Source organism: Pan troglodytes, chromosome 18, assembly GCF_028858775.2.
Source record: "Pan troglodytes isolate AG18354 chromosome 18, NHGRI_mPanTro3-v2.0_pri, whole genome shotgun sequence".
NCBI lineage: Eukaryota > Metazoa > Chordata > Mammalia > Primates > Hominidae > Pan > Pan troglodytes.
The window spans coordinates 18306768-18329904 of NC_072416.2; the positions used below are offsets into that span (position 1 = coordinate 18306768).

General features: G+C 49.9%; 3 protein-coding genes across 4 annotated transcripts in view; all 3 read right to left on the reverse strand.

Moving 5' to 3' along the window:
* LOC112205831 (nuclear pore complex-interacting protein family member A5) overlaps window positions 1–19302 on the reverse strand; it is a 36677-nt gene extending 17375 nt beyond the window's left edge. Inside the window, exons 1-5 of the mRNA XM_063796755.1 lie at window positions 19092–19302; window positions 18875–19001; window positions 10345–10473; window positions 5949–6080; window positions 1514–1642 (exon numbers count right to left, since the gene is read on the reverse strand). Coding sequence (XP_063652825.1) covers window positions 1514–1642; window positions 5949–6011 — 192 coding nt within the window. The 5' untranslated portion in view covers window positions 6012–6080; window positions 10345–10473; window positions 18875–19001; window positions 19092–19302. The remainder of the gene's footprint in view (window positions 1–1513; window positions 1643–5948; window positions 6081–10344; window positions 10474–18874; window positions 19002–19091) is intronic.
* Window positions 8718–22821, reverse strand: LOC112207897 (polycystin-1-like). Its single transcript, XM_063797577.1, has 10 exons — window positions 22497–22821; window positions 22045–22201; window positions 21616–21868; window positions 21296–21491; window positions 19627–19797; window positions 19303–19540; window positions 19092–19196; window positions 18875–19001; window positions 17104–17220; window positions 8718–8783 (listed from the first exon to the last, which is right to left on the reverse strand). Exons 1-10 carry the CDS (start codon window positions 22735–22737, stop codon window positions 8718–8720), a joined length of 1671 nt encoding a protein of 556 aa, XP_063653647.1. The 5' UTR covers window positions 22738–22821.
* The window catches only part of LOC107973146 (BOS complex subunit NOMO3-like), a 35908-nt gene continuing 35589 nt past the window's right edge, over window positions 22819–23137 (reverse strand). For both annotated transcript variants that reach the window (XM_054668899.2, XM_054668900.2), the window contains exon 17: window positions 22819–23117. In XM_054668899.2, the coding sequence (XP_054524874.1) occupies window positions 22849–23117 (269 nt within the window). In that variant the 3' untranslated portion in view covers window positions 22819–22848. The remainder of the gene's footprint in view (window positions 23118–23137) is intronic.

Sequence of the window (23137 nt, forward strand, 5' to 3'; positions counted from 1 at the left end):
GGTGGCTCACGCTTGTAATCCCAGCACTTTGGGAGGCTGAGGCGGGTGGATCATTTGAGGTCGGGTTTTGAGACTAGCCTGGCCAACATGGTAAAACCCCGACTCTACTAAAAATACAAAAATTAGCTGGGCATGGTGGTGGGCACCTGTAATCCCAGCTACTTGAGAGGCTGAGGCAGGGGAATCACTTGAAGCCAGGAGGTGGAGGTTGCAGTGAGCCGAGCTCACACCATTATACTCCAGCCTGGGCAACAGAGGGAGACACGTCTTGCGACTGAGAAAAGAGAAAAAAAAAAAAAAAAAAAAAAAGCTTCCTCCAATTTATACCGAAAATTCTCTGTTCAGGACTAAGTGGCACAGAGAATGTTAAATGTGCCTAGATATCTTCGTAACTCATATATTTTCTGTTTTCTACATATCTTGAAAGGCAGTGCCAAATGACGTGTAATTACCTAGGCGGTAAAACTGAAACATACTTCCTCTTCCCTTGAATATAAAAAAGCATTGTGGTATTAGTACTTTTATCTTGGATCATTGTTCAGAAGGAGGTTCAGCCCCCAGACGACCACATTTTTACTGTCATGAATGGCAAGACAAAATGTAGAGCTCAACTTCCCCAAAGGAAAAAAGGCTCAAAAGACAAATTATGGCACAACTTAGCAGCCAAATTCTTACCAAGTACAGACTTTTGACATACTGATCTCTCTCCAGTTGCAAGTGGGAACATGCACTTTGAATGATGTCATTCAAAATTACCCTGCCCAGACACACTTTTCATTGATTCTCTTGGAGGGCAGTTCTAAGAGATTCTCTGGGGCTTTCTCTGCATCATGAGACGCAGTGCAGTTCTGCCCTTCACCTTCCGGCAGTTTGTCACCTCGTCCCTATGACCTCAGAGGAACTTTGTCTCAGGCCAACTGTTTGTTCCTTGGGCTCTTTCATTTCCCCTAAAAATCATTTGCTGCCCCTCTAAATGGCCTACATCTCCATCTATCTCCCTCTCCCCTCAGAAGAGGGTGCTCTTTAAGCATCAACCATCCAGCCCTTCTAGCAGTCTCATTTTTCAGCTGGTTCCCATGTTTATGCCTGTTCTATGTTTTTCTTTTCCTGTTAAGCTGTCTGTTGTCAGCTCATTTCTGCAGTGAATCTTCAGAGAGGAGATTGGAAGCTTTCCTTCCACCCATACGATAGAACTATAAAGCAGAAGAGTTTAGAAAGACTTTCCTATTTAAGTGACGAAACCTCATACTCCATTTGTGACAAATAGCACAAAGGTTAAAAAAACTTATTTTTGACCAAAAGCTCTGTTGACATTCTATTAAACACCGACCTATTTAATTTTCATAATGTAAATGGCAGATATTTTCATATTTCTTATGCTAATAAATCATTTCCCTGATTTTTGGGGTAAAACCACATATTCATAATGAAGTCCAGAAACGTGAATTGTTTCATATAACTTATTCTTATTTGCGATTACAAGTATACCTCTACAGAAAGTTAGTATACTCACAGAAAGGTAACTTGTGCGGAGGGAGATGGCAAATTTATAACTTCTCAGAAACACAGTAATGATAAGTAACCAAAGACTTCCACCAAAGTCAGTCCCACGATGACGAAGGTCAGCCAGAGTATTGATAACCTGGAATAATAATAGTTGAAATAATGAAAAGGTCAATGACACTGTCAATATTTCACTCAGAAAGAATCATCCTTAGAAACCGTCAACCTCCTCCAAAAGGTAACCACATCCCTCAGATATCACCGTGGGATTCCACTGCTACAAAAAAGAACAGAAGTTAGAGAAGTCTCATGTTTTTCAGATGGCTCGTAGTGTTTTTAGGCATTGCAAATGTGGGGTGTTGTCTTTCTTGGTATAAAGCAGGGATATCCAATCTTTTGACTTCCCTGCCTATATTAAAAGAAGCAAAGTTGTCTTGAGCCACACATAACATACACTGACACTAACAACAGCTGATGATCTAAAAAAAAAACCTCTTTTTTTTTTTTTGAGACAGAGTTCCGCTCCACTCAGTCGCCCAGGCTGGAGTGCAGTGGTGCAATCTCAGCTCACTGCAACCTCCAGCTCCTGGGCTCAAGCCATTCTCCTCCCTCAGCCTCCCGAGCAGCTGAGATTACAGGTCTCTGCCACCACGCCCGACTAATTTTTGTATTTTTAGTAGAGATGAGGTTTCACCATGTTGGCCAGTCTGGCCTTGAACTCCCGACAGGCGATCTGCCTGCCTCGGCCTCCCAAAGTGCTGGGATTACAGGTGTGAACCACCGTGCCCGGCCATTGTTTTTGTTTTTGTTGTTTGTTTTTGAGATGGGGTCTCACTCTGTCACCCAGGCTGGAGTGCAGTGGTGTGCTCTCGGCTCACTGCAACCTCTGCCTCTCAGGTTCAAGTGATTCTCCTGCCTCAGCCTCCTGAGTAGCTGGGAGTACAGGTGCCTGACAGTGCACTCAGCAAATTTTTTAATTTTTTGTGGAGATGGGGTTTTGCCATGTTGGCCAGGGTGGTCTCGAACTCCTGACCTCAAGTAATCTGCCCGCCTCAGCCTCCCAAAGTGCTGGGATTACAGGCATGAGCCACTGTACCTGGCCAAAATCTCCTAATGTTTTAAGAAAGTTTATAAATTTGTGCTGAACTGCATTCAAAACTGTCCTGGGCCACATGCAGCCCGTCACTCATGGCTAACACAAGCTAAGTATAAAGTAAGTATCTTATCTTTCCTTTTCTTTTTGTTTTGAGACAAAGTCTTGCTCTGTCACCCAGGCTAGATTGCAGTGGCATGATCTCAGCTCACTGCAACCTCCGCCTCCCGGGTTCAAGCGATTCTCCTGCCTCAGCTACTGAGTAACTGGGATTACAGGCGCCTGCCACCACGCTCGGCTAATTTTTGTATTTTTAGTAGAAACAGGGTTTCACCATCTTGGCCAGGCTGGTCTCCAACTCCTGACCTCATGATCCACCTGCCTCGGCCTCCCAAAGTGCTGGGAATACAAGTGTGAGCCACTGCACCTGGCCAGTAGTTATCTTTTCTTTAGTTATTTACTTGTTTTTTAAATTGATGTATAACATTGGATGCATTTATTATATATCACATGGTAAAAGAATCCCTCTAAATAATACTTCTCTCTTGGATTATATGAATCTTTGTCATTTAAAGCTCAGCATAAGTAAAAAAAAAAAAAAAAAAAAATACAATGAAGAGATTACTTCATTCACAAATAAGTATCGAATTTTAGTGCTTAAAAATTAACAAGGTGGGCCGGGCGTGGTGGCTCACGCCTGCAATCCCAGCACTTTGGGAAGCCGAGGTGGGTGGACCGCGAGATCAGGAGATTGAGACCATCCTAGCTAACACGGTGAAACCAATCTCTACTAAAAATACAAAAAATTAGCAGGGCATGGTGGCACCCGCCTATAGTTCCAGCTACTTGGGAGGCTGAGGCAGAAGAATCACTTGAACCCGGGAGGCAGAGGTTGCAGTGAGCCGAGATCGCACCACTGCACTTCAGCCTGGGTGACAGAGGGAGACTCTGTCTCAAAAAAAAAAAAAAAAATTACCAAGGTGGAGATCATGAAAATGGCATGAATAGTGTGGGATTTCTCTAAGATTGTTGACATTAATTCCATTAGACTCTTATGTGAGTGAAGACGATAACATTTCTACATCGATTCCTCAGGATTTAACTATATATTCTCGAAAACATCTCAATTTTCAATGTTTCTTTCAAGATGGTGAATTAAACAGAGATAGCCCTTCAACAGGTTGAACTCAGCATATGCTGAGTCTGAAATGGAAATGATGGAGTTAGAGAACCATACAACAATGGTCATGATTTCAGAAACATGGTGTTGAGCAGAATAAAGCAGACACAAAAGAGTACCTATGGCATGGCATGCATCTGTATACGCGAAATTCCAGAATAAGCAAGCTAACCTATGATAAGAAAGAGACTGGCTGGGAAGAGTGAGAGTTCACTTTCTGGGGTGACATAATAGTGTAGATCTTGGCTGGGCACGGTGGTTCACGCCTGTAATCCCAACGCTTTGGGAGGCCGAGGCGGGCGGATCACCTGAGGTCGGGAGTTCAAAACCAGCCTGACCAACATGGAGAAACCCTATCTCTACTAAAAATACAAAATTAGCTGGGAGTGGTGGCACATGTCTGTAATCCCAGCCACTCGGGAGGCTGAGGCAGGAGAATCGCTCGAATCTGGGAAGCAGAGGTTGCGGTGAGCTGATATTGCCCCATTGCACTCCAGCCTCGGCAACAAGGGAGAAACTGTCTCAAAAAAATAAATAAATAAATAAAATAATGTAGATCTTGAAAGGGGGTTAGTTTATGCTGGTGTATGTACTTTCCAAAGTTAGTAAACTTACACTTAAGGTTATATATTTTGGCCAGGCGCGGTGGCTCACGCCTGTAATCCCAGCACTGGAAGGCCGAGGCAGGCGGATCACGAGGTCAAGAGATGGAGACTATCCTGGCGAACATGGTGAAACCCCGTCTCTACTAAAAATACAGAAATTAGCCAGGCATTGTAATCAGAGCTACTCAGGAGGCTGAGGCAGGACAATTGCTTGAACCCCGGAAGCGGAGGTTGCAGTGAGCCAAGATCTTGCCACTGCACTCCAGCTCTGTCTAAAAAAAAAAAAAAAAAAAAAGTCATCAAACCAGATGACACAAATCAAATGACATTTCACTTTGTTTTGGTCCGTTTTGTTTGTTAGAGACAAGAGTGCAGCGGGGCCATCTCGGCTCACTGTAACGGCCAGCTCCTGGGCCCAAGCGATCCTCCCACCTCAGCCTCTCCAGTAACTGGGATAACAGGTACGCACCACCAGGCCCGACTAATCTTTTTTGGAATTTTTTGTAGAGATGGGGTTTTGCTATGATGCCCTGGCTAGCCTTCAACTCCTGGACTCAAGTGATCTGCCCACCTCGGCCCCCTAAAGTGCTGGGATTACAGGCCTGAGCTGTGTCATTTCATGCCGCGTGACACAGCCCAATAAAAAGGAAGAAACCCTGCAGGTCCAGGGTCTACTCACACAGGTGGACTGATGGCTGATAAATCCCAGCAGGAGCCAAAAGAGGAGCCGAAAGAGCAGCCACAGCACCCGTCCACTCACACAGGTGGACTGATGGCTGATAAATGCCAGCAGGAGCCAAAAGAGGAGCCAAAAGAGCAGCCACCGCACCCGCATGTCCTGGTCCTTTCAGGCGCCCTGAGGCGGCCAGGACAGAGGTGGAGGTGGCTTAGGGCAGGGGGGAGGGAAGGGGATGGGGACCGGGGCCGGATCTGAGTTGGGGAGGGGGAGGCGAGGGGGAGGGGAAAGGGAGGGGAAGGGGAGGGGAAGGGGGGAAGTAAGGGAAGGAAAGGAGGAGAAGGGGGCTGTTGGGCACCTGGAGGAGGTGGAGGAGGAGGAGGAGAAGAAGAAAGGGTCTGGGAAAGGATCCGGTTCAAATTAAGTACTCAAGCGCTGTGGAAGGCTTAGCTACAGGTCACGGAGAAGATCACGGAAGCAACAGGACACGCGGGGCAAGGGAGCGTGAGGCTTAGGAGCAATTAGAGGGAGACTAAGGTTCTGCTTTCCACCAAACCTTCTTCGGTCTGGGCCCTCCCTTAGCAACCCTGGGGCTTCATACTCCCTCTCCACCAATCCCTGATGACCCCGGTGGTGCCTCACAATGGACATTCCAAGTAGCGCCCGCATCATTCCAATGACCCCTCCCCCATCTCAGTCCCCCACGCTCCTCCCAAGGCCAGGTCCTCTCTGGAACCTTCACAAACCTGATTTCTGGTCCTCCCCAACCAGCTCCCTGTCCCTGCTTCTGGGCGCTCCTTCCTTCCTGAGCTCCCAGGGTTCCTCAAGGTCACTTTTGGGGACAAAACATAAAAAACAAATGATGGCAGGATGGCAGGAAGAATCTCATACCCAAGCAGAGTGCCAGGTTTTACAGCCTCCGCTCAGCCATTCATATCCTAAGCAACAAAGCATCAGCAGGATGCGGAAGGTCCCGATAGTAAACCATCTCCATCACATCCATGTAGCCATCCGCCCATCAACCTGTATCTCAGGAACAAATGTACATACATTCATTTTAAGCAGGCATGGTACATTTACAAAAATTAACCTGACTTATTTTGTTCCAGCAAATCTCAATATATTTGAGAGCAATCAAATCACACAGCATGTTTCTGATCATATAACTGTGCTAGAAGTCAATGATTAAAAGCTTATTCAAAATTATTATTTGCTAGGAAATTCAAAGTGCCCTTATAAGACATAAACATAAGAAAGAATCCAAAATGAAACAAGATTGCCTTTCAACTCAATGATAAGATCATAACATGGCAATAAAATGTCTCCCTCTGGCCTGGGAATTCCTCTTTGTGGCACAAGGTTGTGTGATCTCAAATCACCCCTAACCCACCTAGACATTTTAACATCCGAAACCCAGTGATGATGTCCTTATCTATATCATCTTACTGCCTGTGTGTGTGGACTTTAAATTCTGAACCCAAATGAGGGGGAGAAAACCAAGTTGACTTTCATGATTGATCTCTCAGGGATGTCCAAGGAATCTGTGCATTTCAAGAAACAAAGTTCATCAGCTTCTCTCCTAAGGTATTTGCCCACAATACCCAGAGGGCTTGGCAGCATCATGTGTGATGGGTGGGGAGCTCCAAGCAGGTGGGCAGGACCCAGGGGCCTGGTGACCAGGACAGACCCCCACTGTCCATCACCTTTCCTGGCCCTGTCCTCGGCTAAACTTCCCACAGGCCTTCTGCCCGATCACACAGAGTGTGCCCAAACTCACTCAGGCCTCTGGCAGCTGAAAACCACTGCTTTAAATCCCTTTACCATTTACTATGACATAAGGTTATTGTTAACAGGAAATATTCTATTGATGCTACAAATGGAAAGCCAATGCCTTTACCATAAATAGAAAAACAACCCTAAGAAACAAGCAAAACAAAAACAAAACAGGGGCTGGGTGTGGTGGCTCACGCCTGTAATCCCAGCACTTTGGGAGGCCGAGGTGGGCGGATCACAAGGTCAGGAGTTCCAGACCAGCCTGGCCAATATGGTGAAACCCTGTCTCTAATAAAATACAAAAATTAGCCGGGTGTGGTGGTAGGCACCTGTAGTCCCACCTACTTGGGAGGCTGAGGCAGGAGAATAGTTTGAACCCGGGAGGCAGAGTCTGCCGTGAGTCGAGAGTGCACCACTGCACTCCAGCCTAGGCGACAGAGCGAGACTCTGTCTCAAAAACAGCAACAACTACAAACAAACAAAAAACAGGGTTAACAAAACTATGGAATTCAATTCTATTTATATGCTGCAGCCATGTTCCAGCCCTAGATTTGACTGGGCATGGTGGCTCACGCCTGTAATCCCAGCACTTTGGGAGGCTGAGGCAGGCGGATCACGAGGTTAGGAGTTCGAGACCAGCCTGACCAACATGGTGAAACCCCGTCTCTACTAAAAATACAAAAATTAGCTGAGCATGGTGGCGCACGCCTGTAGTCCCAGCTACTCGGGAGGCTGAGGCAGGAGAACTGCTTGAACCCAGGAGGCAGAGGTTGCAGTGAGCCAAGATCCCACCACTGCACTCCAGCCTGGTGACAGAGTGAGACTCCGTCTCAAAAAAAAAAAAAAAAAATGACATGAATATACTTCACACAACTGAACTGCACACTTCAACACGGTTAGATGGTAATTATCATCTCGTAAGTATTTTACCACAGGTTAACATGTTTCACAACCTGAAAAGGAAGTAATTACCTTCAGCTCTCTGAGTTCTAGAATTTGTAACATTTCACCCCCTGCTCCTTCCTGATCTGCACTGGAACATCTTTCTTCTGTCCCTGCTCTACTCAGAGTTCACTTTCCCTTCCCTCACATCAGCTTTGTTGAGGCTGGTTTAAACTTAACGCAAAACATTCTCACTAATGACTGAATTCCCACCAAGATTTCCATATTATCACAGTATGCTTTTAATCTTCGAAGATATTAAATATTTGTTCTCATCATAGCTAAAATGCAATGCAAATCCCATCTCAGATGTGGGTCAGATACCTATGAATCTCCTGAGGTAGTCATTGAAATGACTTTTTTCTTGAGACGGAGTGTCACTCAACCATGCTGAAGTGCAGTGGCGCTACCTTGGCTCACGGCAACCTCCACCTCCCAGATTCAAGCGATTCTTGTGCCTCGGCCTCCCAAGTAGCTGGGATTACAGGTGCCTGCTACCATGCCTGGCTAATTTTTGTCTTTTTAGTAGAGATGGGATTTCACTATGTTGGCCCATCTGGTCTTGAACTCCTGACCTCAAGTGATCCACCTGCCTCAGCCTCCCAAAGTGCTGGGATTACAGGCATGAGCCACCACACCTGGCCTGAAATAATATCTTTCAAATTCTTTGTAGAATTTGTTTTTTCCTGATTTCTGCACATAGGATCAAAAAAAAATCATGTACTAGGATTTCGAGAGAAGCAATGGGTAATCTAAAAAGATGAAAACAGCAACCACGTCTATCCCACAGCTACTGCTAGATTTCATAGGAAAGGTAGCTGGCCCAGTTTGGAGCTAGGAGAAATGTCAAACACATGAATAAATGAGAGGCAAAGAAATGCCATCACACATGAATGCTTCATGGCACCCATGATGTCCCTGCTTAGGAGGTAATGGTATAGATGACTAGATGACAAGGACAAAGATGAGAGGTGCAAAGTTGTCCAAGTCCAACAGCTCAACTGAACTTTCCTAAATGGAATTGTTAAAAAGTGGTAAATTTAAAAACTTCCCCTGGCTCACGTGGTGACTCACGCTTGTAATCCCAGCACTTTGGGAGGCTGAGGCGGGTGGATCATTTGAGGTCGGGTTTTGAGACTAGCCTGGCCAACATGGTAAAACCCCGACTCTACTACAAATACAAAAATTAGCTGGGCATGGTGGTGGGCACCTGTAATCCCAGCTACTTGAGAGGCTGAGGCAGGGGAATCACTTGAAGCCAGGAGGTGGAGGTTGCAGTGAGCCGAGCTCACACCATTATACTCCAGCCTGGGCAACAGAGGGAGACACGTCTTGGGGGTGAGAAAAGAAAAAAAAAAAAAAAAGCTTCCTCCAATTTATACCAAAAATTCTCTGCTCAGGACTAAGTGGCATAGAGAACGTTATATGTGCCTAGACATCTTCATAACTCATATATTTTCTGTTTTCTACATATCTTGAAAGGCAGTGCCAAATGACGTGTAATTATCTAGGCGGTAAAACTGAAACATACTTCCTCTTCCCTTGAATATAAAAAAGCATTGTGGTATTAGTACTTTTATCTTGGATCATTGTTCAGAAGGAGGTTCAGCCCCCAGACGACCACATTTTTACTGTCATGAATGGCAAGACAAAATGTAGAGCTCAACTTCCCCAAAGGAAAAAAGGCTCAAAAGACAAATTATGGCACAACTTAGCAGCCAAATTCTTACCAAGTACAGACTTTCGACATACTGATCTCTCTCCAGTTGCAAGTGGGAACATGCACTTTGAATGATGTCATTCAAAATTACCCTGCCCAGACACACTTTTCATTGATTCTCTTGGAGGGCAGTTCTAAGAGATTCTCTGGGGCTTTCTCTGCATCATGAGACGCAGTGCAGTTCTGCCCTTCACCTTCCGGCAGTTTGTCACCTCGTCCCTATGACCTCAGAGGAACTTTGTCTCAGGCCAACTGTTTGTTCCTTGGGCTCTTTCATTTCCCCTAAAAATCATTTGCTGCCCCTCTAAATGGCCTACATCTCCATCTATCTCCCTCTCCCCTCAGAAGAGGGTGCTCTTTAAGCATCAACCATCCAGCCCTTCTAGCAGTCTCATTTTTCAGCTGGTTCCCATGTTTATGCCTGTTCTATGTTTTTCTTTTCCTGTTAAGCTGTCTGTTCTCAGCTCATTTCTGCAGTGAATCTTCAGAGAGGAGATTGGAAGCTTTCCTTCCACCCATACGATAGAACTATAAAGCAGAAGAGTTTAGAAAGACTTTCCTATTTAAGTGACGAAACCTCATACTCCATCTGTGACAAATAGCACAAAGGTTAAAAAAACTTATTTTTGACCAAAAGCTCTGTTGACATTCTATTAAACAAACACCGACCTATTTAATTTTCATAATGTAAATGGCAGGTATTTTCATAATTCTTATGCTAATAAATCATTTCCCTGATTTTTGGGGTAAAACCACATATTCATAATGAAGTCCAGAAACGTGAATTGTTTCATATAATTTATTCTTATTTGTGATTACAAGTATACCTCTACAGAAAGTTAGTATACTCACAGAAAGGTAACTTGTGCAGAGGGAGATGGCAAATTTATAACTTCTCAGAAACACAGTAATGATAAGTAACCAAAGACTTCCACCAAAGTCAGTCCCACGATGACGAAGGTCAGCCAGAGTATTGATAACCTGGAATAATAATAGTTGAAATAATGAAAAGGTCAATGACACTGACAATATTTCACTCAGAAAGAATCATCCTTAGAAACCGTCAACCTCCTCCAAAAGGTAACCACATCCCTCAGATATCACCGTGGGATTCCACTGCTACAAAAAAGAACAGAAGTTAGAAGTCACATGTTTTTCAGATGGCTGGTAGTGTTTTTAGGCATTGCAAATGTGGGGTGTTGTCTTTCTTGGTATAAAGCAGGGATATCCAATCTTTTGACTTCCCTGCCTATATTAAAAGAAGCAAAGTTGTCTTGAGCCACACATAACATACACTAACACTAACAATAGCTGATGATCTAAAAAAAAACCTCTTTTTTTTTTTTTTGAGACAGAGTTCCGCTCCACTCAGTCGCCCAGGCTGGAGTGCAGTGGTGCAATCTCGGCTCACTGCAACCTCCAGCTCCTGGGCTCAAGCCATTCTCCTCCCTCAGCCTCCCGAGCAGCTGAGATTACAGGTCTCTGCCACCATGCCCGACTAATTTTTGTATTTTTAGTAGAGATGAGGTTTCCATGTTGGCCAGTCTGGCCTTGAACTCCCGACAGGCGATCTGCCTGCCTCGGCCTCCCAAAGTGCTGGGATTACAGGTGTGAGCCACCGTGCCCGGCCATTTTTTTTTTGTTTTTGTTTTTGTTTGTTGTTTGTTTCTGAGATGGGGTCTCACTCTGTCACCCAGGCTGGAGTGCAGTGGTGTGCTCTCGGCTCACTGCAACCTCTGCCTCTCAGGTTCAAGTGATTCTCCTGCCTCAGCCTCCTGAGTAGCTGGGAGTACAGGTGCCTGACAGTGCACTCAGCAAATTTTTTTATTTTTTGTGGAGATGGGGTTTTGCCATGTTGGCCAGGGTGGTCTCGAACTCCTGACCTCAGGTAATCTGCTCGCCTCAGCCTCCCAAAGTGCTGGGATTACAGGCATGAGCCACTGTACCTGGCCAAAATCTCCTAATGTTTTAAGAAAGTTTACAAATTTGTGTTGAACTGCATTCAAAACTGTCCTGGGCCACATGCAGCCCGTCACTCATGGCTAACACAAGCTAAGTATAAAGTAATTATCTTTTCTTTTCTTTTCTTTTTGTTTTGAGACAAAGTCTTGCTCTGTCACCCAGGCTAGATTGCAGTGGCATGATCTCAGCTCACTGCAACCTCCGCCTCCCGGGTTCAAGCGATTCTCCTGCCTCAGCTACTGAGTAACTGGGATTACAGGCGCCTGCCACCACGCTCGGCTAATTTTTGTATTTTTAGTAGAAACAGGGTTTCACCATCTTGGCCAGGCTGGTCTCCAACTCCTGACCTCATGATCCACCTGCCTTGGCCTCCCAAAGTGCTGGGAATACAGGTGTGAGCCACTACACCTGGCCAGTAGTTATCTTTTCTTTAGTTATTTACTTGTTTTTTAAATTGATGTATAACATTGGATGCATTTATTATATATCACATGGTAAAAGAATCCCTCTAAATAATACTTCTCTCTTGGATTATATGAATCTTTGTCATTTAAAGCTCAGCATAAGTAAAAAAAAAAAAAAATACAATGAAGAGATTACTTCATTCACAAATAAGTATCGAATTTTAGTGCTTAAAAATTAACAAGGTGGGCCGGGCGTGGTGGCTCAAGCCTGCAATCCCAGCACTTTGGGAAGCTGAGGTGGGTGGACCGCGAGATCAGGAGATTGAGACCATCCTAGCTAACACGGTGAAACCAATCTCTACTAAAAATACAAAAAATTAGCAGGGCATGGTGGCACGCGCCTATAGTTCCAGCTACTTGGGAGGCTGAGGCAGAAGAATCACTTGAACCCGGGAGGCAGAGGTTGCAGTGAGCCAAGATCGCACCACTGCACTTCAGCCTGGGTGACAGAACGAGACTCCATCTCAAAAAAAAAAAAAAAATTACCAAGGTGGAGATCATGAAAATGGCATGAATAGTGTGGGATTTCTCTAAGATTGTTGATATTAATTCCATTAGACTCTTATGTGAGTGAAGACGAAGACTTCCCCTGAGTAAGTTCAGACAGCTTGTGATAACATTTCTACATCGATTCCTCAGGATTTAACTATATATTCTCGAAAACATCTCAATTTTCAATGTTTCTTTCAAGATGGTGAATTAAACAGAGATAGCCCTTCAACAGGTTGAACTCAGCATATGCTGAGTCTGAAATGGAAATGATGGAGTTAGAGAACCATACAACAATGGTCATGATTTCAGAAACATGGTGTTGAGCAGAATAAAGCAGACACAAAAGAGTACCTATGGCATGGCATGCATCTGTATACGCGAAATTCCAGAATAAGCAAGCTAACCTATGATAAGAAAGAGACTGGCTGGGAAGAGTGAGAGTTCACTTTCTGGGGTGACATAATAGTGTAGATCTTGGCTGGGCACGGTGGTTCACGCCTGTAATCCCAACGCTTTGGGAGGCCGAGGCGGGCGGATCACCTGAGGTCGGGAGTTCAAAACCAGCCTGACCAACATGGAGAAACCCTATCTCTACTAAAAATACAAAATTAGCTGGGAGTGGTGGCACATGTCTGTAATCCCAGCCACTCGGGAGGCTGAGGCAGGAGAATCGCTCGAATCTGGGAAGCAGAGGTTGCGGTGAGCTGATATTGCCCCATTGCACTCCAGCCTCGGCAACAAGGGAGAAACTGTCTCAAAAAAATAAATAAATAAATAAAATAATGTAGATCTTGAAAGGGGGTTAGTTTATGCTGGTGTATGTACTTTCCAAAGTTAGTAAACTTACACTTAAGGTTATATATTTTGGCCAGGCGCGGTGGCTCACGCCTGTAATCCCAGCACTGGGAGGCCGAGGCAGGCGGATCACGAGGTCAAGAGATGGAGACTATCCTGGCGAACATGGTGAAAGCCCGTCTCTACTAAAAATACAGAAATTAGCCAGGCGTTGTAATCAGAGCTACTCAGGAGGCTGGGGCAGGACAATTGCTTGAACCCCGGAAGCGGAGGTTGCAGTGAGCCAAGATCTTGCCACTGCACTCCAGCTCTGTCTAAAAAAAAAAAAAAAAAAAAAGTCATCAAACCAGATGACACAAATCAAATGACATTTCACTTTGTTTTGGTCCATTTTGTTTGTTAGAGACAAGAGTGCAGCGGGGCCATCTCGGCTCACTGCAACGGCCAGCTCCTGGGCCCAAGCGATCCTCTCACCTCAGCCTCTCCAGTAACTGGGATAACAGGTACGCACCACCAGGCCCAACTAATCTTTTTTGGAATTTTTTGTAGAGATGGGGTTTTGCTATGATGCCCTGGCTAGTCTTCAACTCCTGGACTCAAGTGATCTGCCCATCTCGGCCCCCTGAGGTGCTGGGATTACAGGCCTGAGCTGTGTCATTTCATGCCGCATGACACAGCCCAGTAGAAAGGAAGAAACCCCGAGGGTCCAGCGTCTACTCACACAGGTGGACTGATGGCTGATAAATCCCAGCAGGAGCCAAAAGAGGAGCCGAAAGAGCAGCCACAGCACCCGTCCACTCACACAGGTGGACTGATGGCTGATAAATGCCAGCAGGAGCCAAAAGAGGAGCCAAAAGAGCAGCCACCGCACCCGCATGTCCTGGTCCTTTCAGGCGCCCTGAGGCGGCCAGGACAGAGGTGGAGGTGGCTTAGGGCAGGGGGGAGGGAAGGGGATGGGGACCGGGGGAGGGAAGGGGATGGGGACCGGGGCCGGATCTGAGTTGGGGAGGCGGAGGGGAGGGGGAGGGGGAGGGGACAGGAGGGGGAGGGGGAGGGGAAGGGGAGGGGAAGTGGGGAAGGAAGGGAAGGGAAAGGAGGAGAAGGGGGCTGTTGGGCACCTGGAGGAGGTGGAGGAGGAGGAGGAGGAGAAGAAAGGGTCTGGGAAAGGATCCGGTTCAAATTAAGTTCTCAAGCGCTGGTGGAAGGCTTAGCTACAGGTCACGGAGAAGATCACGGAAGCAACAGGACACGCGGGGCAAGGGAGCGTGAGGCTTAGGAGCAATTAGAGGGAGACTAAGGTTCTGCTTTCCACCAAACCTTCTTCGGTCTGGGCCCTCCCTTAGCAACCCTGGGGCTTCATACTCCCTCTCCACCAATCCCTGATGACCCCGGTGGTGCCTCACAATGGACATTCCAAGTAGCGCCCGCATCATTCCAATGACCCCTCCCCCATCTCAGTCCCCCACGCTCCTCCCAAGGCCAGGTCCTCTCTGGAACCTTCACAAACCTGATTTCTGGTCCTCCCCAACCAGCTCCCTGTCCCTGCTTCTGGGCGCTCCTTCCTTCCTGAGCTCCCAGGGTTCCTCAAGGTCACTTTTGGCGACAAAACATAAAAAACAAATGATGGCAGGATGGCAGGAAGAACCTCATACCCAAGCAGAGTGCCAGGTTTTACAGCCTCCGCTCAGCCATTCATATCCTAAGCAACAAAACATCAGCAGGATGCGGAAGGTCCCGATAGTAAACCATCTCCATCACATCCGTGTAGCCATCCGCCCATCAACCTGTATCTCAGGAACAAATGTACATACATTCATTTTAAGCATGCATGGTACATTTACAAAAATTAACCTGACTTATTTTGTTCCAGCAAATCTCAATATATTTGAGAGCAATCAAATCACACAGCATGTTTCTGATCATATAACTGTGCTAGAAGTCAATGATTAAAAGCTTATTCAAAATTATTATTTGCTTGGAAATTCAAAGTGCCCTTATAAGACATAAACATAAGAAAGAATCCAAAATGAAACAAGATTGCCTTTCAACTCAATGATAAGATCATAACATGGCAATAAAATGTCTCCCTCTGGCCTGGGAATTCCTCTTTGTGGCACAAGGTTGTGTGATCTCAAATCACCCCTAACCCACCTAGACATTTTAACATCCGAAACCCAGTGATGATGTCCTTATCTATATCATCTTACTGCCTGTGTGTGTGGACTTTAAATTCTGAACCCAAATGAGGGGGAGAAAACCAAGTTGACTTTCATGATTGATCTCTCAGGGATGTCCAAGGAATCTGTGCATTTCAAGAAACAAAGTTCATCAGCTTCTCTCCTAAGGTATTTGCCCACAATACCCAGAGGGCTTGGCAGCATCATGTGTGATGGGTGGGGAGCTCCAAGCAGGTGGGCAGGACCCAGGGGCCTGGTGACCAGGACAGACCCCCACTGTCCATCACCTTTCCTGGCCCTGTCCTCGGCTAAACTTCCCACAGGCCTTCTGCCCGATCACACAGAGTGTGCCCAAACTCACTCAGGCCTCTGGCAGCTGAAAACCACTGCTTTAAATCCCTTTACCATTTACTATGACATAAGGTTATTGTTAACAGGAAATATTCTATTGATGCTACAAATGGAAAGCCAATGCCTTTACCATAAATAGAAAAACAACCCTAAGAAACAAGCAAAACAAAAACAAAACAGGGGCTGGGTGTGGTGGCTCACGCCTGTAATCCCAGCACTTTGGGAGGCCGAGGTGGGCGGATCACAAGGTCAGGAGTTCCAGATCAGCCTGGCCAATATGGTGAAACCCTGTCTCTAATAAAATACAAAAATTAGCCGGGTGTGGTGGTGGGCGCCTGTAGTCCTACCTACTTGGGAGGCTGAGGCAGGAGAATAGTTTGAACCCGGGAGGCAGAGTCTGCCGTGAGCCGAGATTGCACCACTGCACTCCAGCCTAGGCGACAGAGCGAGACTCTGTCTCAAAAACAGCAACAACTACAAACAAACAAAAAACAGGGTTAACAAAACTATGGAATTCAATTCTATTTATATGCTGCAGCCATGTTCCAGCCCTAGATTTGGCTGGGCATGGTGGCTCACGCCTGTAATCCCAGCACTTTGGGAGGCTGAGGCAGGCGGATCACGAGGTTAGGAGTTCGAGACCAGCCTGACCAACATGGTGAAACCCCGTCTCTACTAAAAATACAAAAATTAGCCAGGCATGGTGGCACACGCCTGTAATCCCAGCTACTCAGGAGGCTGAGGCGGGACAATCCCTTGAACCCGGGAGGCGGAGGTTGTAGTGAGCCGAGATCGTACCATTGCACTCAAGCCTGGGTGACAGAATGGAATGAGACTCTCTCAAAAAAAAAAAAAAAAAAAAAGCCCTAGATTTCGGTTGTGTTGGTTGTAAAAGGAGAGACCCAGTAAGTGGGGGTTGTGCCGCAGATTGCTACCCACAATGGACGAGTCACTGAGCAGGTCCGGCCAACTGGGCGTTCCCTCGCTAGAGGGCCAGCACACCAGACTGCAGGTGGCGCGGGTCAGCAAGGTACCAGGGGATGTGTCACACACACACCCCACCCCCGTCTAGTCACGCACGGACACCCTGGGCTTCTGAGCAAACCTGCTCCCAGGTGGTGTGACCACATGGAGCCACAGACACCCAGCAAGGACACGCAGCCCTCACACCCCCGGCATCCCAGACACAGTGACCTGCACCAGGGCTCGAGGTTTCTCTAGGGAACCCACCTCTTAGAATCATCCAGAAACAAGTCACTCTTCATCTGTCCAGCAAAGGCCTGCTAAGAGGTGCACAGTGTCTTGAGTCCAAGCTGCGCCAAGGTGGCAAGACCCCCAGCCCAGCCCAGGACCCCCAGTAGAGACCTCACCTCAGCGTGGAGGCCTGAGAACGTGAGGAAGGAGCTGTCCAGCATGGACGAGTCCAGGCAGCTGTCAATGTCCAGCACCTGCTGCCCGGCAGGTGTGGGGCTCGGGCTCCCAGCCACCTGCAGGACGAGGGCAGTGGTCAGCGGGCGGCAGCTCAGACCTGCTCAGGACAGGGATGAGAAGCCACCTCCTCAGCAGACAGGGCAGAGCCCGGTGCCATCTGACAGAATGTTCTAGAATGCTGGATATATGGGACATCTGCACCATCCGTGATGGCAGCCGCTCGCGACGTGTGCCACTGAACACTTGACAGCAGACTGGTACAGCTAAGGAACAGAGTTTTGCATTTCTTTTTTTTTTCTTTTAGATGGAGTCTCGCTCTGTCACCCAGGCTGGAGTGCACTGGCACAATCTCAGCTCACTGCAACCTCCACCTCCCGCGTTCAGGCGATTGTCCTGGCTCAGCCTCCTGAGTAGCTGGGATTACAGGTGCCTGCCACGATGCCCAGCTAATTTTTTGTATTTTTAGTAGAGACGGGATTTCACTGTGTTGGCCAGGCTGGTCTTGGAACTCCTGACCTCAAGTGATCTGCCCGCCTCGGCCTCCCAAAGTGCTGGGATTACAGGTGTGAGCCACCACGCCCGGCCATCGTTCCATTTTAATTAACTTAAATACGAGCAGCCACGGTTCCTGCCACGGACTAGGGAGCAACCCCTCCTGGTCGTGGCTTATGCGCCTTCTCTGTGTGCTGCTGGGGTTAGTTTGCATGTAACCTCTTGAGGACCCCACATGTGTATTCCTAAGGGGTGCGGCCTACCGTTTCCGTATGAATGGGAAGAATTCCCACCTGCTGTATTCTTGGAAAGAGGCTGTGAAGGATTGATGTTAATTCTTCCTTAACTGCTTAGAAAAATTCTATCGTGAATGCTCTGAGCCTGGGCTTTTCTTTGTGGGATTTTTTTTTTTTTTTTTTTTGGAGACAGAGTCTTGCTCCGTTGCCCAGGATGGAGTGCAGTGGCGCAATCTCGGCTCACTGCAAGCTCTGCCTCCTGGGTTCATGCCATTCTCCTGCCTCAGCCTCTCGAGTAGCTGGGACTACAGGCGCCCGCCACCATGCCCAGCTAAGTTTTTGTATTTGTAGTAGAGACGGGGTTTCATTGTGTTGGCCAGGCTGGTCTCGAACTCCTGACCTCAAGTGATCTGCCCGCCTCGGCCTCCCAAAGTGTTGGGATTACAGGCGTGAGCCACTGTGCCTGGCCCTTTTCAATGTTTTACATAGATGGGGTCTTGCTATGTTGCCCAGGCTGGTCTCAAACTCCTGGACTCAGATCCGCCCACCTCGGCCTCCTGAAGTGTTGGGATTACAGGCGTGAGCCACCACACCCGGCCCGGCCACTGGGAGGTTTCTAAGGGACTAACTCGGCCTCTTCACTTGCTATAGACGTACTGAAGATTTTCTTCTGGAGTGCATTTCGGAAGCGCGCACAGCTGCGTGCTTGCTTCTTCAGAGTTATCTGGCGTGCTGCTGTGCAGTTGTCCGTGGCGTCTGCTTAGCAAAGTGCCCTCGTTCTTTCACGATTCTGGCTTCTGAGTCTTCTCTCTTTCTCCCTGGTCAGTCTAGCTAAAGCTGCTCAAGTGTGTTGACCCTTCCCGAGCAGCCTTTGGTGGACGCCTTTCCCTCTGGCTGCAGCACTGGAAAGTGGCGGCCCTGGGCATGGTGCCGAGGCCCAGGCTCCATTCCCACTACTCCCGGGTCCCCAGCCCCAGCCCACCTTGCTCCGGGACATCCAGAAGAGAAAGAGGATGGCCAGGTAGACGGGATAGACAACCACGCTGGACACCAGGCCAGCAGCGACTGTGTCGACGCTCAGCGGGCTCAGCCTGGACACACGCCCCGTCCTGTGTGGAGGAGAGGAGGCCACACAGGTGAGGCTGAGGGGCAGGAAGGGCTGGGCAGGAAGAGGCTGTCCCGACCCCTACGGCACCCACCTGTAGGCAGAGTCACCAACAGCCCCGTACCACACGGCGTTGGCACCCAGGAAGAGGCAGATGAGGAGAACGCAGCAGGTGGCCCTCTGGATGCGAGTCAAACAGCTACGAGGCAGCCGGTCCCATATGGAGAGCCAGATGTGCTTGTCAAAGAAGCTGCGCTGCAGCTCAGCCACCAGCAGGCGCCGGAAGCGCAACAGGGCTGCGTCGCCTAGAAGGCAGGGAGGGCCGCACTGCAGGAGGCCACGGGGCAGGACCACCCTGCCCAACCTCCCACGGAGTGGGAACATGGAACGAGGCCTTACTCGCGGCCAGCATCTCCTTCTCCACCAGGCCCCCGTTGGCCTCCGTCTCCACCGAAAGCCAGTCATTGACCAGGAAGAAGGTGCTGCGTGCCGTCTGCAGGTCCCTGACGATGATGTGCTGCAGGAACCAGGCAGGGCTGAGCCCTGCAGAGGCGCGGGAGGGAGGTCAGGCTCGCAGGGCACCCCAATGCGGGGGCAGAGGGGCAGAGCTTGGCAGGGTCCGCACAGACCTTTGTTGTCATGCCACACTCGGATCTTCCACACGCTACCCAGGCTGTGCGGGGTGGCCATCCGGAAGATGTCCAGGCTGTTGCGGTGGAAGGCTCTGTCGCCGTCCAGGTGCCAGTGGCTGCTCCGGCTGTCCACCCCATACAGCATGATGCCCACGTGGGCCGTGGTACCTGGAGGGCAAGAGGGAGGGGCGGGAGGCTCGGTCTGCTGCCCAACACGTGTGGCATCCCAGGCAAGTCATCTCAGCTTTGGCCTCCGCGCACTCAAGGAGCCACACAGGCAGTCCCGGCTTTGCACGGCTCTGCCATACACGAGGAGCTGCGGTTACTGCAATTTGTCCAATAAACAGCAGGACCTCAAGGACATGATTAAGTTACATGGAAAGAACTGTAACTTGTGACATGCAAACATGGCTGCACATGCCTCAGTCCACACCACAACCAGTGACCCGCACTGCACACCTGTCCACGCCTCAGTCACGCCACAACTGGTGACCCGCACCACACACCCGTCCCTCAGTTCATGCACAGACTGCAAAGCGTGAAGCTGTGTCACCTCCTCTCCCAGTGACAGACCCAGATGACAGTATTTTTTCTTTTTTTTTTTTTTTGAGATGGAGTCTTGCTGTGTCACCCAGGCTGGAGTGCAGTGGCACAATCTCAGCTCACTGCAAGCTCCGACTCCCGGGTTCACGCCATTCTCCTACCTCAGTCTCCCGAGGAGCTGGGACTACAGGCGCCTACCACCACGCCAGGCTAATTTTTTTGTATTTTTTAGTAGAGACAGGGTTTCACCATTAGCCAGGATGGTCTCGATCTCCTGACCCCGTGATTTGCCTGCCTCGGCCTCCCAAAGTGCTCGGATTACAGGTGTGAGCCACCGCGCCCAGCCGACAGTTTTTAAAAGTAGGTAATCAAAAGAAAGAACTGGGAAATGAAGATGAAAGCAGCGCGGAAATAAAAAATGGGAACACGGCCAGGTGTGGTGGCTCACACCTGTCATCCCAGCACTCTGGCAGGCCGAGGCAGGCGGATCACCTGAGGTCAGGAGTTCGCCTGGCCGACATGGTGAAAAATTAACTGGGTGTGGTGGCGTGCACCTGTACTCCCAGCTACTCAGGAGAATCGCTTAAGGGGAATGGCTTAAACCCAGGAGCTGGAAGTTGCTGTGAGCCAAGATCACGCCATTGCACTCCAGCCTGGGCAACAGAGCGAGACTCCGTCTCCAAAAAAAGAAAAACGAAAACAAAAAGGGAATGCCAGAAGGGCAATTCCAATGAAAGGAAAATGGAGGTATTGAAGAAACAGCCACGGGGAGGGTGCTGGCGCCTCCGTCTGAGAGACGAGCTATGCAGTCAGGATCACGGGTGGATGCACGGTCTCCCACAGTGGTAGCGATGCTCACGTCACTTGTGGGGCCACGCTACTGTGCAGAACGTGGGCTGCCCACCCTGACTGACTGGCACCTACTTCCAGCTGGGAGCTGTCCTAGTCCTCAGGGACAGTGAGTGCTCACAAGGTCGTTCCCAGGATGAACACACGAGCCCTTCACACAGCACTGCAAAAACTGCCTTGTTCTGACGCCTGCGACGAGACTCACTCCCAGAGGGTGCAACCAGCACAGCCAGTGAGAGCAGGGGAGGCCCTGCCACCCCGCTGCGCCCCTCACCTGAGCCCCGGCCCCAGCCTGTCTTGACGAGGATCTCGTACTTGAAGCGGCCCCGCTGCCCACAGAAGGGGATGGCGCGGCCCCGGCTGGCATCCAACTGGTCCAGCTTGTGCAGGATGGCGGCCATGACCATGTAGGTCACCAGGCACACAGCACATGTCAGCATGACGATGTAGTTTACATCCGCTGTCGGCTCCTGTGAGGACACAGCCGCCAGGCCCAGGAGGTCACGTGCAAACTGTGCCTTCTCAGGATAGAGCCGAGCCCACCCAGGCCCTCCTCAACTCTGCAGAGGCTCCCAGGAGCACAGGGTCACTCACAGGAAAGACAAAGCGGACATGGCTTGGGGGCACGAAGAGGCTGGCGCCGAAGGCGGTGAGGTGGCGGGTGAGGCAGACGGCCTGGCGGGGCGAGGTCTCCTCCAGGGGCAGCAGCCCCTCTGTCCTCCACACCATGTCCTCCTCGCTGAAGTACTGGCACAGGGACGTGTATAGGCCCACGGACACCTCCAGCGCCGACCAGCGGAAGTGGCTGGAGAGGTTCAGATGGTAACTCCCCGCTGGGTCTCTGCTCCTGGGCAGGGAAGGGGCAGTGGACGTGAGCCCAGGCTCCGCCAGGTTGGATGTCAGAGTCCCCCCATACCCGGTCCAGTCCCCTCGCTGCCTGCCGTCCCCATAGGGCCAGTAACCCGGGCAATGCTGACCCATGATGCCCTGCCCTGCCCTGCCAGGCCGGCCCGCAGAGCTCACCCCGGGGAAATGAAGAAGGTGTAGGGCCGGTGGTCGGCACCCTGGAGTGACTCTGGGCGGATCCTCCTGCTAGCCGACCAGTTGTGCTCATTGGGCCGGGGCTCCGAGTGCAGACAGACTGCCAGGTAGGGCTCGGATTCCTCAGACAGGTAGCGGCCTGGGGCAGAACGCGCAGGTCACACACCTGCCGGGAAGCTCAACCACCCGGGGGACACCCACGATGGCCCTCCTGAGCCCACCCTCTGCCACAGGCCTGAAAGGCCATAGGAGCCTCTGCACCAGAGCTGGCACCTGCTTCTCCGTGGCCCCCAGCTCCTCTCCGGCCAGGCCCCCAGCAGCCCATGAAACAGAAAGCAAATTTCACCAGAGACACCCATGGAAGCCCTACGAGAAAGGCCTTCCCCCCAAGAACAAGGCCAGGGAGCCGCGTGTGCCCCACCCACTGCACGCACCGTCCAGCAGCGTATAGTTGAGCTGCAGATGCAGCACGGCCGCAGGGTTGTTGCTGTCCAGGGTGACCACAGCACCGACGGAGGCCTGGGGCTGGACCACAAAGGAGTTGGCGGAGCTGCGGTGGCCCCAGGCAGCCCAGTCCGAGTTGTTGGGCACCTTCATGGTGATGGCGCGCTCTGAGGCCAGCCGCTCGATGGGGATCTGGGCGCCGGCCCGTGTCTGGAACGCCATCGAGGCCATCTTGGTGGAGACGGTGTAGTTGCTGATATAGCCAAAGGGAAAGGGATTGGAGTCCACCAGAAAGATGAGCTGCACCACGTCACTGAGGTTGGCCAGGGCCCTGCTGAAAGCCTAGGGGATGGAGAAGTGGCAGCCAGACCCTGGGGCGCCGCCATAGCACAGCAGGCTCCGTGGGTCCGAGCGCTTGCCCTGGGCCACGATCTCCTCGCCCGCCAGCGTCAGGTGCTCCTCGTTGAGCACGCGGGAGCGCGTGAGGATGCGCATGAGGGCAGAGGTCAGGTTGTAGGCCTGGGACGCCACCATCCGCGATGGTGACTCGGCTCCCAGCTCTGAGGGCTGTGGTGCCCGCACGTCTGAGCTGGCCAGGTGGATGAGGTCTCCTGCAGACAGGCGTGAGGTC

Bases quoted from the DNA above. Each gene is read 5' to 3' on its own strand.
- LOC112207897 (XM_063797577.1), bottom strand. From the start codon at position 22,737: ATGGCCTCGATGGCGTTCCAGACACGGGCCGGCGCCCAGATCCCCATC. The intron at 21,869-22,044 runs GTGAGCTCTGCG...TTCCCTGCCCAG, and splicing joins ACCTTCTTCATTTCCCCGGG to GAGCAGAGACCCAGCGGGGA. The intron at 19,002-19,091 runs GTGGGTGCCGTA...TCCTCCACACAG, and splicing joins GTTGGTGACTCTGCCTACAG to GACGGGGCGTGTGTCCAGGC.